This window comes from Capricornis sumatraensis, chromosome 3 (assembly GCF_032405125.1).
Source record: "Capricornis sumatraensis isolate serow.1 chromosome 3, serow.2, whole genome shotgun sequence".
NCBI classification, from domain to species: Eukaryota; Metazoa; Chordata; class Mammalia; order Artiodactyla; family Bovidae; genus Capricornis; species Capricornis sumatraensis.
In genome coordinates this window covers 71,695,199-71,712,002 of record NC_091071.1, presented here as the reverse complement: position 1 = coordinate 71,712,002, position 16,804 = coordinate 71,695,199, and the positions used below count along the sequence as shown (strand labels likewise).

Here is a 16,804-nt window from a genome sequence, read left to right as displayed (position 1 = left end):
TAGTACATGACACAGTCGTGGCGTCAAGAAATGTTGATGAATGAATGAATGGATGAGATGTTTGTTCCAAGAGAAAGAAAAGAGCACAGAAAAAGTATTTAATCTGACAAATTTAAGAAAAGTTTCTGAAAAGTTTCTTAAATTAGAGTATATGTGTCTCCATTCTTCTGTATCTGTTTGGGGTTATTTGCTGTAAGTTTGCTGAGCAGAAACTTCTAGTCAATAGTTATATAGTGCAGGCTGATGAACATGGGTTGTCACCTCCAAAGCGACTCCATTCTTATTGCTAGGGGCCTGGGCACACTCAACAAGAACGAGAGAACAATAACTCGGCCAAGTATAGCATGGTGCACATTCGAGTCTTTCTCTGTATCATTATTAGGCTAAAATTCACAAGCTCATGTCTCTGTGGATACATGGCTCATTACACTTGATATGAAAGACCAACCATGTCCTGAGTAAACCATACATCAGAGCTGAGGGACAGCTGAATGGCCAGCATGTGAACTGGAATAATAGTGAATGGTGTTAACATTCAGCATTTTGGATGAATGTTCATTACTGAAATGTTCGTTAAAATGTCCTTAAACATAAAGAGGGGCATTCTTAAAAACATTTATCTCTATCCTTGAAACTCTTAAACTGCTTAAATCAGAGGGACCCTTGGGACCATTTGCTTCAGAATCATCTGAGGAGGCAATGAAAATTCAGATTTCCCAATCCCACTAGAGAACTACCGAATCAATATTGCTACTTGTGGGACCCTGAAAATTTCCAAGAAAGTCTGCTCATTCCTAGGCATATTAAAGGCTGAGAATCCTTATAATGCAACGTCTTCCTTTCTCAAAGATGTGAGATTTTGAGGATTCAATTCAAGCTATCCTGGTCCAGAGAGTTTTGTATGACTTTGATTTTTACCATCAGAATGGCCAGTTAGGGTGATCGGCAAGGGGGGCTCTTTGTTAAGGTGCAGATTATCGGGAATCAGGATCCCTGATGGGAAGCTGGAGATTTCCCATTTGACAAACGTAGGAAAGCATTTGTCAAGCTGTCCATAACTTACAGTGAAGAAGGGCATGTATCAGGCTCTTTGCGGAGTCGGGCACAACAACTGAGTGACTGAACAACCACAGGCTCTTCACTGGTAATAGTAATGCTCCCTTGTCTTTGAGTGCTATGCTACTGATAAATTTTGGGCAGTGTGCCTGCATCACCTGCTGGACTCCTCAAGACAACACAGTGGGGATTCCCCTGTGGTGGTTCAGTGGATAAGACTCTGCGCTTCCAGTGCGGGGGGAGCAGGTTCAATCCCTGGTTGGGAAACTAAGATTTTTACATGCCATGCAGTGTGGCCAAAAGCAAAAAAAAAAAAAAAAAAAAAAAAACAGAAAACAAACAATACCATGAAGTGGGAGCATCACTATGCCCATCACAAAGATGAGAAAACTGTGTCTTGTGAAGTTTAAGTAACTCACCGGCAGTTAGAACCAGGACTCTAATCCTGAAGTTTGATTCAAGAGTTATACTGCAGAGTTTACATAGTGAAGTGACAGAATGTTCCAGACCTAATGCCAGTTCTACAAATTATCTAATTGTACAAATCTCTACCTGTGGAGAAGATACTGGAGAGTCCCATGGACTGGAAGGAGATCCAACCAGTCCATTCTAAAGGAGATCAGTCCTGGGTGTTCTTTGGAAGGAATGATGCTGAAGCTGAAACTCCAGTACTTTGGCCACCTCATGCAAAGAATTGACTCATTGGAAAAGACTCTGATGCTGGGAGGGATTGGGGGCAGGAGGAGAAGGGGCCGACAGAGGATGAGATGGCTGGATGGCATCACTGACTCGATGGACGTGGGTTTGGGTGAACTCCGGGAGTTGGTGATGGACAGGGAGGCCTGGCGTGCTGTGATTCATGGGGTTGCAAAGAGTCGGACATGACTGAGTGACTGAACTGAACTGAACTGAACTACCTGTGCCCGTAAGAAATACCAAGGACTAAAGAATTTACTAAATAAGAGTACAAGAATCACCAGTAGATTACAGTCTGGAGTTGCAACTTCCTGATCTGAACTTGCTTCTCCTCACCTGTCATTTGGCCTCGTCCCTCATCTGATGAAAGCAGACATATCACATCATATTTAAGGACCTCTGTTTCCTCATAGAAAAACTGAAGGAATCCTATTGAAAGGGTCTTAGGCTTCCTTTCAATTCTGACATCCCTGGTTTCTGAGAAAGATGTTTGATTTCATCATCTACTGTTACTGTTTGTGACTTTAGCTGGGAGATGAGAAACTCATCATGGGGATGCATGTAATTCTTTCTCTGGAATTACCAAAGACTTTCATAAATGTGTTCCTGAATATGTGACGCTGATGTTTTACTTTAGCTCCTCAATAAACTGAAAAAATCAACCGAGAAGTTATCGAAAGAAGATGAAAATTACTACCAAAAAAACGTGGCAAGCTGTTCTACCAGACTGAAATGGGAGAACACACTGGAAAATTGCTTCCAGGTAAGTTATGCATTCCTGGTTTTTTATTTTTCTTTTTCCAAGGAGGCTTTGTGTGGGAGAGAAATCACTGCTCCTAGGCACCCTTCAAGGGCTATGAGAAACACATTTAACCTCTCCGTCTCCATCCACCTCACCCTCCTGTCTACCTCACAGCAATGGGGGATAATTGTGGTTCTTACTGCTGCCAGGATGTAGTGCACACGTCCTGGTGTAGCGCACACCTAGCTGGCCTTCAAGGTGTGTTAGATGTAGCTGTTACTAACTACCCTTACCAGAGGCTCTTACTGGGTCTCGCCTTCCTTTTCCTCAGAGTCTTTTTCTTCTTTTAGGGTCTTCCTCCACCTTCTCTTCCCACCACACCCCACTTTCAGCAGTCCCTACTTTTACATTGAAACATTATGGACATTATCTTCTTCACTTATAAAGTCTTTCTGATGGTGATCAGATGTACATTTACTTATATTTCAAAAAACCTCCATTCAGTTCAGCTTTAAAAATATTTAAGAGCCTAGGTTTTCTTTTTTTTTTTTTTTAAGAATCCAAATCACATGGAGAATCTACTAGAAGCCAGAATCTCCATTAAGAAAAGAAAGGTTTCCTTTCACCTTTTTTGTTTCCTGGTTTGTTGCCACCACCATGCTGGAAAACACTGGAACTTTACTCCCTCTTCCTATGAGTTCACACAGTTCCTCTTATCCCACATGAGTTCTATTAGGTTCTAAACTTCTCCTCTGGCTTTGAGCTATCCTCTGCCCCCTGAATGCCAAACCCAGCCCCACTAGACCCACTTGAGATGTTCCTGTTGAGTCATCCTTGCCTCACCTTAACCAATAAGGATTCCCTTCCTTACTATTTCCCTGGCTTGTACATACTGAGTCTATACCAACAAGTCATTGATTCACATATTACACTGTGTATTCTTACTCTCTGTTGTTTACAAATGACAGGAGTAACATGTGATATTCATGAAGGCATATAATGAAAGTTGGCTGAACTCAATTAAAAGAATTTATTAGAAGTGTGGGAGATAGAAATGGGTCCACCAGGGTTGTTCCATTTCATTATTTTCCTCCATTCGCCAGCTGTTCTTCCTGTGTCTGGTCTGATTCTCCAGACTGGATTCACAAATTCTTTCAGAGGACATTCACTGAACTGTGCTCAAGGCAGTTTACTAGAAACTATGAAAAATATTATAAAATTTCAAGTGCAAATATTAAGAAATGAAACCAATTCCACAAATATATGTCAAAATGAGTCATCACTTCATAATTATATGTTCAATCCATACTTCCTACCTTCCAAGAAAAAACAATTCAGTTGGCAGAAATAACCTGTAATATATTTTGAAAAATAATAAGAATCTCATTGTGGTCCAGTGGTTAGGACTCTGTGTTCTCACTGATGTGGGCCTGGCTTCAGTCCCTGGTCAGGAACTAAAATCTTGCAAACTGTGCAAAATAAAATAATGTATGAGGCCAAAATAAAACAGTAATAGCCACTCTATCAAAAATGACCACAAATCAAATGTTTGCTATTGGTAATATTTACTCGAAGAATTATTTTAGAAACCATTTGCAATAAGTGCAAAGAATCTTAAAAATGTTCACATTCTCAACCAGTGTTCCTCATGTGAGCCACAGGACACAGAAAATAATGTGAGTGGGTGTTTTCTCAGTTCCCCGAGGATGATGGAAACTAATACCACTTTAGATGCGATGGAGAGATGGTAACTCAGTGCAGACAGCAGATGCCTTAGGACATTAGGGCTTAATTCTCTCTTAGAACCTGGGTTGAAAAACCTAATTTCCTTTCCATAAATCCATCTTAAGGAAATAAATGAAAAACAAAACACATATTTCCGTTCAAATACATTAAAAGTAAAAGGGAAGAAACAATACAAGTGGCAATGTTAAGAAGATGGCTAAATAAATCAATACATTCTATACAAGGGATTATTAATTAAAACAGTGTTTTGGAAACTAATAGCATTGGAAACTGCTTATGAACAATGTTAAGTGAAAAAACAGTATAGCATAATATTGAATAATTTGGTTGATAACTAGAAATATAAAATCACACATACATATATACCTCAACAGAGTAAAATACATCAAATGTTAACAGGGGTCCTCTCTGGGTGGAAGAATTAGAAATGGTTTTAAAATGTATTTTCTTATAGCCCTTTATGGCCCCAGAACAACGTCTAGTGTGCTTGTTAAAATTTAGGTTCCTGGACTTCTCTGGTAGTCCAGTGGTTAAGATTCCACATTTCCATTGCAGGGGGCCTCAGGTTCGATCCCTGGTGGGAAAGCTAAGATTCCACGTGCTGTGCAGGGCAGTCAAAATAAATAAATAAAAGTGAGGATAAACTGACTCTTAAGCCCTGAGTTGGGAATGAGAAGTTTTAGGCTAAAAAAAAAAAAAATTTAAAATGTAGATATCTGAGTGCCTGCCTACATGGGATGAGTCACAACTTCTGAATGATTTTAGGAAGGGGTCTTGGTGATTGCTATGCATAGTAAAGTTTAAGAGTTTCTGCTCAAGAAAAAGCAAGATATTTCTTTGATCAGTTTCATGAAAACAATTTAGATGAAAATGAAGTCCCTCCAAGCTCCCTGGGTAGTTCTAACCGGAAGGCCAGAACAGCAGGAAATGAAAAGAATGAATGAAGAGTGTGAATTATCATGAAGCCTGGGCCCAGACAACCTCTCCATCTGCTCTTCCTTGATAACTCCTTGATCGCAGTTTCCTTTCACGTGCTGTTGTGAAAACACATGAGGAAAATTTGAGGTCCTCCAGAGTCTCTTGCTTCTCTGCACCTTATTTTATACAAAAAGAACAAGATAATAGAAAGCAATAATTCATTAAACAAGATATGGATTTCCCCTTTGCACAGTGGAATTTATCTCAGCCTCTTTTCATGAGCAAACATAGATCATCTTAACGATTTCCATGAAATGTAATTAAAATCTCTTAAATATTACCATTGCCAGCAAGGGACAGGATTATTCTAGTCTCAGACTGATGCTAGTGGCTCAGCATTTGTCATAGTAAAGAAACAGCTGCCCAGTGGGGATTCAATGTATTTCCCAAACCTGGCTTTTGTTTTCCATCCTGTCCTTTGCTTGTAGTGCTAAACTGTAACAGCTGCTTTCCAGATCTTCTTTTATAATGTAAAGACTCTTTCTCTCTGAAGACGGTCTCACTTGCGGTCCAAGACATTGAGCAGAGTTTAGTTTATGTATTTGTTAGAGGAGGCGTATAGTTTGTGCCCTGTGAAGAAGCGTTTACATTTACTAGGGTACTCTTCTGGGTCTTTTTAATCCCGTATCTGGGAGACAGAGGGCACATTCAAATGGCTGGTACTTGAGATTTTGGAGAAAGACTCAGGAGACCAACAGCAGAAACAAAAGGTATATCATTCCCATTGACTTATAAAAATTGTGCAGATTCTGACTAGAGAAGGAAGATGGCCTTGGGGAGCAGAGCTCCGGACTCCCCAGTTCAAAAGTCAAGACACTTGGCACAGGATCAAAGTTTGCATGTGGTTGACATAGATGTTCACAGTTACTGCAGCCTTTTACCACTTGCATTTCATAGTAGCATTAAAATGACTGTATACTAGTAAAGTGTGGTGTTTCCAGACAGCAGAACATTATTCATCCTTAAAAGGAAGGAAATTCTGACCCAGGCTACAACAAGGATGAATCTTGAAGATTTTATGCTAAGTGAAAAAAGCCAGACACAAAAGGACAAATATTTTATGATTCTTCTTAGATGAGACACTTAGTTTCAGATTCATAGAAGACCGCAAGTAGAATTGTGGCTGCTGGGATGATGAGGGGAAGGAGAATGGGGAGTTATTGTTTAATGGGCACCGAGTTGCAGTTTTGCAAGATGAAAAAAAATCCTGGATATGGATAGTGGTAGTGGTTGCACAATGATTTGGATGGACTTAATGACACTGAACTGACCACTTGAAACTGGAGAAAACGGTAAGCTTTACGCAACAACTACACAATTTTTAAAAAAAATTTAATGACTATGTACCACAGGTGAAATAACAACAGGATATGAATGCAGTCTACATACAGGGATATAAAGGAACACTGTACTGGACAGGCCAGTGGCTCCTGCAGGTGTGCTGAGAAGCAGGATGAGAGAAGCCAGTGGCCTCTGTGATGCCCCCACACCCCCACACCACCTAAGGGGCTGAATACAGGCCGCCCCTCTTACTTCTTTGGTGATGTTAGCCACTGATTTGCCCACAACAGCATTCTTCCTCATGAAGGACTCTTGCTGAGTGCTCTTTACTGTGGGAAGGGGTGAGGCAGAATGGCAGGTATGAGAGGAACCAGCCCAGCCTCTGGACAAAGAGGGAAAGCCCAGGCCTTGTCCTTACAGAAACAGAATGCGGCGTTATGTCTTGGACACCTGCCACCTCTGTCAAACCCACAGTATCTGGGCACATACCCAGCAGCCTCCTGCAGTCCCCAACATAGCCTAGGAATCCCCAGGGTGTATTCCACTTGACCCAGCCTTCTCTGAACTTCTCTATTTCCTCAAAATAAGCAGTCCACAGCTTGGCTCCCAGTGAGTGGCAAGAGCCTAATAACTAATTTTTTCTAAAATGTTAATGGCTGACAAGCCAAATGTGACCTCCCCAATTTCATTGATACTTCTCAGTTAAAAAAACAAGCCAACTAAAACTCCAAGAGTGGAATTTTTTCATCCCACACATAATGAGAAGGCTGTATCCCCACCTTCAAAGAGTAGTCTCTGAACTCCCAGGCCAGGAAAACGACTTGGTCAGACTTTAAGGTTCTGGTCTCATCACACAAGCTTCGTTAAGAAGAGAATTTGCATCTCATCATCGTTGTCCCTGCAAAGACTAACAGAATGCCTTGTATGCGCTGCAAACAATTCTAGAAATATTTAGTGTCTGACTACAGTTCCTAAATACAGAAGGGCTTTTACTGGGCTTCATTCTTTTTCTGGAATGCACAAATGATTTCAAATGATTCCTTTCTCCCCCTTCTTTGTGAACATCAGGTAACCTATGGCATCCACCTGTGTGCCTTTTGGCCTAGAAAAGACGGTAAAAGTATGAGAGTGAAAATCCTGCATGTGTGTGTGCTCAGTCATGTCCAACTCTTTGCAACCCTGTGGACTGTAGCCCACCAGGCTCCTCTGTCCATGGGATTCTCCAGGCAGCAATACTGGAGTGGGTTACCATGCCTTCCTCCAGGGGATCTTCCCGACCCAGGAATCAAACCCACATCTCCTGCATCTCTTGCATTGCCGTGGATTCTTTACCCCTGAGCCACCAGGGAAGCCGAAATTAATCCTAATGGAGGATAAATAGACAGACACCAAATCCATTTCTGTCCTGGGAACCTGCCCCCTCTGCAGTTTGGATCAAGGGGCACAAACAGGACAGCTCACTCAGACTTTCTTCATTGTGTTAGTGCTTGGTGGGCGCCTTTAGTTTTGTAAATATAACAGAGGGCTGATGTAATTTCATTTTTTACCCTTTCAGAGCATCCTGGAGCTGGAGAAGGAAAGAATTCAACTCTTGTGTAATAACTTAAACCAGTACTCCCAACATATTTCTGTTTTTGGCCAAACCTTGACCACAGTGAGTAGTAGAGAGTTTGCCGTCTCTGGTGTGCGTGGTAAGAACTGGCAGGAAACGTGTCTTCTGCAACTTTGTTCTGCTTTCCTTGGCCTTGCAGTGCCACACGCAGATTCACTGTGCCATCAGCAAGATAGACATCGAAAAAGATATCCAGGCTCTCATGGAAGAAACCACAGTCTCATCTACAGAAAATAAATCTGAGTTCCTATTAACTGACTACTTTGTAAGTATGGATGGAAGGAGGTTTCATTCGTGGGGAACCTTAGTCTCATAATGAGGGATTCCTTCTTTTTTTAATTGAGAGCAATTGTAAAAGAAACGTTGTTTTGTAAATTAAAATATTGACTTTTTATAGTGTGCCTGAATTTAAAAACTGTGGTTTACAGATGGGGTGATGAAAATATGTCTTCAGTATTCTCTGCCAGGGAAGAAAGTCAAAGAGGATCTTAGACTGAATCTTTTCATTTCTGAAGCAAATATTTAATTTTTTAATAAAAAAACTAATTTTCATTGGAGCATAATTGATTAACAATGTTGTGTTGGTTTCAGGTGTACAGCAAAGTGAGTTAGTCATACAAATACACATATCTATTCTTTTTCAAATTCTTTTCCCATTTAGGTTATTACAGAGTATTGATCTGAGCTTCCTATGAAAGACAAAGTAAATTAGCAATAGCAATGTCTGTTCAAAGCAGAAACAAAGATAGAGATGAAAGTGGGAAGGAAGATTTGATTATATGGGGAAAGTACCTTTTTCCTTCCAAATAGTGTAAGTGATCCCCGAGATGAGACAATGTACAATAAAACACATCTATTACTTTCTTGTGAAAATACCTCTGTAAGCTAACCTGTCAATAAAATTAGGGTCATTCTCCTTGAAAATTTGACTAAGGTCCTATTGAAACATAAAGAAGCAGCCACAATGGTTTATCTTTAATTGATGTGCCCATGGGAAATTTTGGTTTTTAGGTCATTTAATTGCACCAGAACTAATGACTATGTACATTTTCTAAGAGAATGGACTGATTCTCCAACTGGGAGAATAAGCTTGTCCTAATATCCTTAATATTCCTGATGCTTTTCAATTGTGCTAGAGAAGACTCTTGAGTCCCTTGGACTACAAAGAGATCAAACCAGTCAATCCTAAAGGAAATCAACCCTGAATATTCATTGGAAAGACTGATGCTGAAGCTGAGGCTCCAATACTTTGGCCATCTGATGTAAAGAGCCAACTCATTGGAAAAGACCCTGAATCTTTCCCTGCTGGGAAATTTTGAGGGCAGGAGGAGAGGAGGGGGAGAATAAGATGGTTGGATCACTGATTCAATGGACATGAACTTGGGCAAACTCTGGGAGACAATGAGGGACAGGGAGGCCTGGTGTCCTGCAGTCCATAGGAAAGAATAAAGTCAGACACGACAGTGACTGGACAACAGCAATAATGTTCTTAAAGCAAAACACCTCCAAAATCTAACTTTATAACTTTATAGACATTAGCAGTAAGTGTAGACTGAGTTTTATCGAGTGCTGCAGAATTCGCATGGACTAGGGTAAGACAGTGAAGAGGAACTAAAAAGCCTCTTGATGAAAGTGAAAGAGGAGAGTGAAAAAGTTTGCTGAAAGCTCAACATTCAGAAAACTAAGATCATGGCATCTGGTCTCATCACTTCATGGGAAATAGATGGGGAAACAGTGGAAACAGTGTCGACTTTATTTTTTTGGGCTCCAAAATCACTGCAGATGGTGTTTGCAGCCATGAAATTAAAAGATGCTTACTCCTTGGAAGCAAAGTTATGACCAACCTAGATAGCATATTCAAAAGCAGAGACATTACTTGGCCAACAAAGGTCCGTCTAGTCAAGGCTATGGTTTTTCCTGTGGTCATGTATGGATGTGAAAGTTGGACTGTGAAGAAAGCTGAGTGCCGAAGAATTGATGTTTTTGAACTGTGGTGTTGGAGAAGACTCTTGAGAGTCCCTTGGACTGCAAGGAGATCCAACCAGTCCATCCTAAAGAAGATCCTGGGTGTTCATTGGAAGGACTGATGTTGAAGCTGAAATTCCAAAACTTTGGCCACCTGATGCGAAGAGCTGACTCATTTGAAAAGACCCTGATGCTGGGAAAGATTGAGGGCAGGAGGAGAAGGGGGCGACAGTGGATGAGATGGTTGGATGGCATCACTGACACAGTGGACATGGGTTTGGGTGGACTCCAGGAGTTCGTGATGGACAGGGAGGCCTGGCGTGCTGCGGTTCATGGGGTTGCAAAGAGTTGGACATGACTGAGCGACTGAACTGAACTGAACACAGCATATAGATTAAATATTTTAATCTCATTATATTTTTATAAAGGCTATTACAGTATTCTCTTTGCTCTAAATTGTCACGCTTCCCTTTCTTCAGGACAATCTTTCTAAAGCTATTCTCTCCACCAATATTTAGGGTCCCAGTCTTTCTCCTTCCTTTTCAGATAAGTCCTGACTCCTCCACTTCCATCCTCAGTCATCAGTTTTCCCTCTTTCTCCAAGATTTCTGTCTCTACTGCATTCATGATCAGCCACACACACCCCCACCAGACCTAACACCTTTTTGTTTTTGCACACAAAGGTTTTAATCATTTTAAGTTGCATATCACTATGACATTTGCTCTTTGACTTGTTACTAGGCATTTACACTGTGTCCTAACATCTTTATTCTTTCAGTTCTGGAAATAATGCTTATGAAAGCTCTCACATAATTAATAGTTCTCAATCTACAGGATAAAATTTCTACTTCAGTCCTCAAATCTGACCTAAACTACTTAGATAATTTTTTTCTCTGACTGTATTTGCTCAAGCAACTGGTATGTTTATTTTTTATTTCACACAAATCCTCCCTCTATCCTTTGCTTGTGCCATTTCTCCTGTAAGGAGTAACTTCTGCCCTCCTTCCCCTCAACTGAAAGATCCTGGTTAAACCAGCTAGTCTTCTTAAAGCTCTCACGCCCCTGACCTTGGTGAGCCATGCACGTCTATGAAATAGCTATAGTAACATTCACTTTCCAAGGGTGATTTTTTCTGTTAAAGTAAGTTCTTGGCTATATACTTACCAGTTGTGAGCAAGATGTCTTCTTATTAAGCAGGTCTAAAAAAGTAAAACTATCTGTGGAAAACCAAAGATTATCCTGGTTTTATTTTTTTTTTTTCCTTCCATTAAGTTAACTTAGAACGTAGCAGTGAAAGTCTCAGTGCAACTAGGAGTAGCAACTCTTCCTTTTTTCCACTGAAATTGTTAAACTTCCTTCTTTTTTCCTAAAGGAAGAAGATCCTAAAAATGCAATGAGTAAAGAGCGACAGACATCTTCAATAAAATCAAAACTGTTGAGACTGCAGAAAGATATTGAAAAAGTCTCGCGAGACCAAGAAGGTATGTAACTATCTCTTTGATTGGCCTGGTGAGGGAAAGTATTCTATCCTGAGGTTTCATTCAGAGTTGGGGTGCGTCTGCTTTTGCTGACTGGTGCAGGGATCATCTCATTTAAAGGACCAAATGTCAGACCTAATTTGTGTGAATAAAGAAAAATTTTCGCTCAAAGGAGAGAGCAAAAAAAATTAAACATGACATTTTGGTCCATCTGTGAGATTTTTATAAGTACTATACCACCGTTTCTAGAAATGTAACATTTTACTCTGTTCCTGAAATTGGCTGACATGAAGGACAATTAGTTTGGATTAAAACATAGTAAACCTCCTAGGTGGTTTACTTCCCAGGTGGCGCTAGTCGTAAAGAACCTGCCTGCCAATGTAGGAGACCCAGGTTCGATCCCAGGGTTGGGAAGATCCCCTGGAGAAGGAAATGGCAACCCAGGCCAGTATTCTTGCCTGGGAAAGCCCAAGGACAGAGGAGCCTAGTGGGCTACAGTCCTTGGGGTCGCAAAGAGTCAGACAGGACTTAGCAACTAGACAACAAAAACCTCCTATGTACAAGGCTTCCATTTATTTATTTTCCCATATTAGTTTATATTATTCCATTGGAGGGGTGTTAATAGGTGATTTAAGACTTTTTTAATTAATTTCTTTTGTACTGAAGTATTATTGATATACAGCACTATCTTAGTTCTAGGTGCACAACTTAATGATTCAATATTTCTGTACTTTACAGAATGATCACCACTTGCTCGTTTTTAAACCAACTTGCTGAACGATGTGAAAAGCGTTCAAATTAAATCCTATGCTTAGCGGTTAGGTATGTTAGAACATGAAGAAGCTCTAAAGTGCCACAGATAATGAAAACAATTTCATACGTGGGATTCTGATATGTGGAGCTTGTTTTTTGTGGACCCAAGAACACTATTGCAATGTAATACTTGATAGGAAATCCAAGAGAGCAAAATGTTTAGAAATGTAAACACCAGCAGAGGAGAGCTTAAGATCATGGTAAAATGTTAGGGAACTGCCACAGAATGGATCTACAAGAAGGATTCAAAGCTCATCCTGAGTCTTTCATCTTGAACAACAATCAAGACTCCTTAAGCACCAGTATTTCTCTAATGTCATTAAATGAAGGTACAGGTCACCCATTCAGTAAAATTTAGCAACTACATACACAAGCAGCTCCAGCCATTTGGGAAATGCTCCAGGAATCAGTTCTGGGCTCTAGCTCCCTCTGAGTATAACCACCTTTAACCCCTGCCCCTCCAGGACTGACCAGTGGTGACTGGCAGTATGATTTCACTTGCAGGCTTGGAACGAATGCTGAGAGCCTACTCCAGCCACTCCTCCTTCTCAGACTCAGAGAGCGAAAAAAGCACAGCAGCCTTAATGGACGAGGTAAATATTTGCAGAGTGCAGTTTGGTAGACTTAATGCTGAAGGAGCTATTTGGGGAACACCTGTGTTCTGGCCCATTTGACCTCTGTTTGCCTTTCCTTTCTCATGACACAGAACAGTCTAGTCAGAAAGCTTGTACGGTCAGCTCCTTGACAAGTGGTTTGAGGAATCTGGAAAAATCCAGCTACTTAGAGATGTTTGCTTTAGTGTCCTCCCAGGGCAGGGGGTGGAAATGTGCCTAAAATAAAATCCCTCCCCCGCCCCCAGCATAGAATCACTCAGTCAAGGTCTGGAAATCATGTGTGCTATCTCAGTTAACAGATGTGACTGAAAAACAAACGCAGGGTCTGCTTTCAGAAAGGCCTGCATCCGGATCTACCTCGGCCAGTTACAGGGACCTGGGACAGGTTCAGTTTTCTCATCTTGGAAGGAGGGATGTTGGTACTTAGCTCAAAGGGGTTTTGTAAGGTTGAAGCAGTATTTAGAAAATGCTAGCACAGTGCACAGAGGAGAGCTGAAATCCTGGTAATTATTATAGAGATGCCGTTTTCCATTTATCCCTGAGCCAACATCAGGGTCTTCTGAGACTACTAGGGGAAAGGAGAGATGTGGATGTAGGGGAAAGGAAGATGGCTGTTTAGGGTGTGAGCTTCCAGGGAAACAAGGAGAAAAACCTCGGAGGCCAAGGTCATTGTGAGGGGAGAGGAGGTGCCGTCAGTGGAGGTAGAGAGCGGCACTTTTTGCCGAAAGGCTGGACTGCAGCAGCACCCAGACATTTGTTGCAATTGATGGGCAGTGTGACCTCTTCAGAGGAACCCACATTATAAAAAGGTTAGCAAAGGCCCATGAATTTTATACAGGAATAAAAACAAATACTGTGACCTATGTGTGGCAAGGTACACAATTTGTTATGATTGGAGAGAAAGCTGATTGGGGTTAATTTGAGAAGAATTCAGGAAGAGATTAAATTTTTAGCAATGTTTTGAAGGATCCAGGAAGCTGGGCCAGTTTTCCTTTTCTTGCACTTAGCCTATCTAACACTCTTGTAAAAAGTACATACCTAATAAATTCTGTCCGAAGAACGATTTCAGTAGTCCTTGGTAAAAATAGACGGACGCAGCCAGGTATTGTTTATCTGGTTTTTAGCAGCAGCTTCCTTTAGTGGAGGTGCTGTTTCAGGAATAAACCTGGCACTTTTTGTGAAAAGACAGGCCTGAATTCTGTTCACTTGGGAACAGAGGTCTAATATCCTTGCAGTGACATATGGCTACAATTTTTATAAAATTATAAAACAGACTGAAAGACATTTTCTGTGACAACATAAAATGTTTGGTTAACTAATTCAGTGTAAATGATATTTACCAAAAGGAAATCATATGAAGCATTTTATGATGGCATTAATTTATAAGTTTATTTCTTTGGGTTCTTGCATAGTATTTTGTCATTAATATAGAATTTGTATTAGGATCTTCCGGGCACACAACTGGCCTGATTCACACAGTGGAGGATGCAAGATGGGAGATGATCTAACCCCTGAATTTATAGTGTTTAGGATCTAGTGATGAAGCAAAAAGGGTCTTCAAATAGTGGATGCCAAATATCTGTGTCAGAGATTATATACCCCCACATCTGGGGGAGGGAAACTATTACCAGTAATGGTGGTAGATTGATTTTGTCTTAGGCAGGGGAGGTTTCTTGCAGGGGAATCTCTATTTCCTATTTCATTGGCTCTTGGTCCAGTGCCATATTTGAAACAAGAATGTTGGCAAGCCATATTCTCTGAGAAATTGTTGCAGAAACTGAAAGTGTATGGGGGCAGATATTATCTTTGGATACCAGAAGGAACACACCACAGAACAGAAAGACTTGCTCTTGATGTTCCCAAGTGCAGACTGGATCTAAGGCTAGAAGCCACGGAGGAGCTTTGGATTGCACCTTAGGTGTGCCTGCCTGCTGTGCAGTGAATTGTTCCAAGGACTAGAGCCCTTCCCTGTCGACTGGAGGTGTTTGGTCCATGGCTGTGGTCCCCTGACAGGGATGTTAGGATTATGAATCCCAGGCTGCAGACTTCCCTGGCAGTCCAGTGGTTCAGACACCTCGCTTCCACTGCAGGTGGCACAGGTTTGATCCCTGGTCGGGGAATCAAGATCCTGGATTTCCGAGTGGCACAGCCAAAAAGTAGAAAGAAAAAAAAAAAAGGGATCCCCAGTATGGAGATGTGGAGAAGGGAGAGGCAACGGTGAGGAGAATGTTAGATAAGCAGACTCTTTCCAGTATTTAGACTCTGTGCTTTGATTTACTTTGACTGACCACAACTTGCCAAAGAAGTCAATATAAAGTTTTAGTTCAAGGTCAAATTGAAAACAGGAGAGACTAATAGCTTTAGTTTCACTCTTTATTTTTATATTCAAATAGCCCAGAATATTGTTTCTAGTTTTCAGAAGTGTTACTGCAAACTTTCCAGGTAATATAAGACCTCACCTCTTCAAGAAATAATACCACCACCAACAAAAACCCTGCCACACATCATTTTAGTTTGATTCTGATGACAAGAGTCAATTCTCTTCTTTATGTTAAGTGCCCATGGCTCCATTGCCTTTCTTCAAAGCCCCCTGAAAGCCTGCCTTCTGAAATCAGCACTTACTATTCTCTTTCCCCATTCCTCAGCAGAAAGTTAAGTAAAACTCTTCTTTGTCACAAAATGATGAGTAATATACCTATCAAGCTTTCTGGTTTACCTTTTTTACAAGGTTCCAGAATGAGACGCACTCGACAACTAAGGCTTTCTTTAGACTTCTTAAAGGGCCCATTATTTTTCTCTCTTCAGCATTTTCTGCAAATGAATTGCACATGAGTTGAATGTGTACTTTTCTGAACCTCTTTGTCATCTTGGAAGTTATCCTGATGTCCCTTTATCCAGCCACAGTGAGTTGTGCCTCCTTCTCTAGAAATTTACTCATGTGGTCAAATGCTGTTTCCACAGAATAGCTTGAAACTAGACCTTCTGCAAGCAAACTCCTATAAACTGTCATCCGTGTTAGCAGAACTTGAGCAAAGACCTCAACCCAATCATCCCTGTAGTAACTCCATCTTCAAGTGGAAAGAAAAGGTAAACATTTAAGAGGCTGGTTATAATTCCTTGACTGGCCTTGTTGGGTAGAATGACTCAAAGCAGCATCAGGTCAAAAAAGCTGTTATGAATTATATATGCCATATGCTCAAATCTCCAATTGCACAATTTTAAGATAAATTTAATTATTTTTTGAGCAGAGTAACAAAGACTAAACACAAATGAACAAATTCTTTGTATTCATAGGTAAATTAATGAGTTAAAAATACTTTGGGTTCCTTCTTCCTTCTCATTTTCTAACCTTATCCTTTGAACATGTTCTTATAGTAAAATTTCTATTACAGACTTAAATTGTAAGATTTTGTGATAAGCAGTAGTCTCATCCATTTAACATAGTACATGATGTTGATAATGTGTGAGCACAGTTAAAAGGTTCACACACATGTATTAATGCTTTCCCAGTGTTTCACTCTAGGCATTGATGAGCATGTGAGTATACACGGTTAGCTGTTTTCCATTTTCTACCAGAAGAGGGAGCTGTAACTACCTTGTGATGAAGGGACAGTTTTCTTTCTGAGACTTGAGCTCTAAAAGGGTCTCAGTCATTTACAAAGTCATGATTATTTCACTTGCATCAAAACCAATTAAAGTTGAATTTATAGAAGGAATGGTGTAAATATTACTTGGCTTAAGGCTTCAGGTCAGAATTGTAAACACAGGCTATAAAATATAGTAATATCTAATTCTAAAGGAGATCAGTCCTGGGTGTTCTTTG

At 40.6% G+C, this 16,804-nt stretch overlaps 1 protein-coding gene across 6 annotated transcripts in view; it reads left to right on the top strand.

Annotated features, from left to right (window-relative positions):
- The window catches only part of NOSTRIN (nitric oxide synthase trafficking), a 65,630-nt gene that overhangs the window by 42,296 nt on the left and 6,530 nt on the right, over window positions 1-16,804 (top strand). For all 6 annotated transcript variants that reach the window (XM_068967823.1, XM_068967820.1, XM_068967824.1 and 3 more), the window contains 6 exons: window positions 2,390-2,515; window positions 8,055-8,153; window positions 8,251-8,376; window positions 11,449-11,557; window positions 12,872-12,960; window positions 15,943-16,068. In XM_068967823.1, coding sequence (XP_068823924.1) covers window positions 2,390-2,515; window positions 8,055-8,153; window positions 8,251-8,376; window positions 11,449-11,557; window positions 12,872-12,960; window positions 15,943-16,068 — 675 coding nt within the window. The remainder of the gene's footprint in view (window positions 1-2,389; window positions 2,516-8,054; window positions 8,154-8,250; window positions 8,377-11,448; window positions 11,558-12,871; window positions 12,961-15,942; window positions 16,069-16,804) is intronic.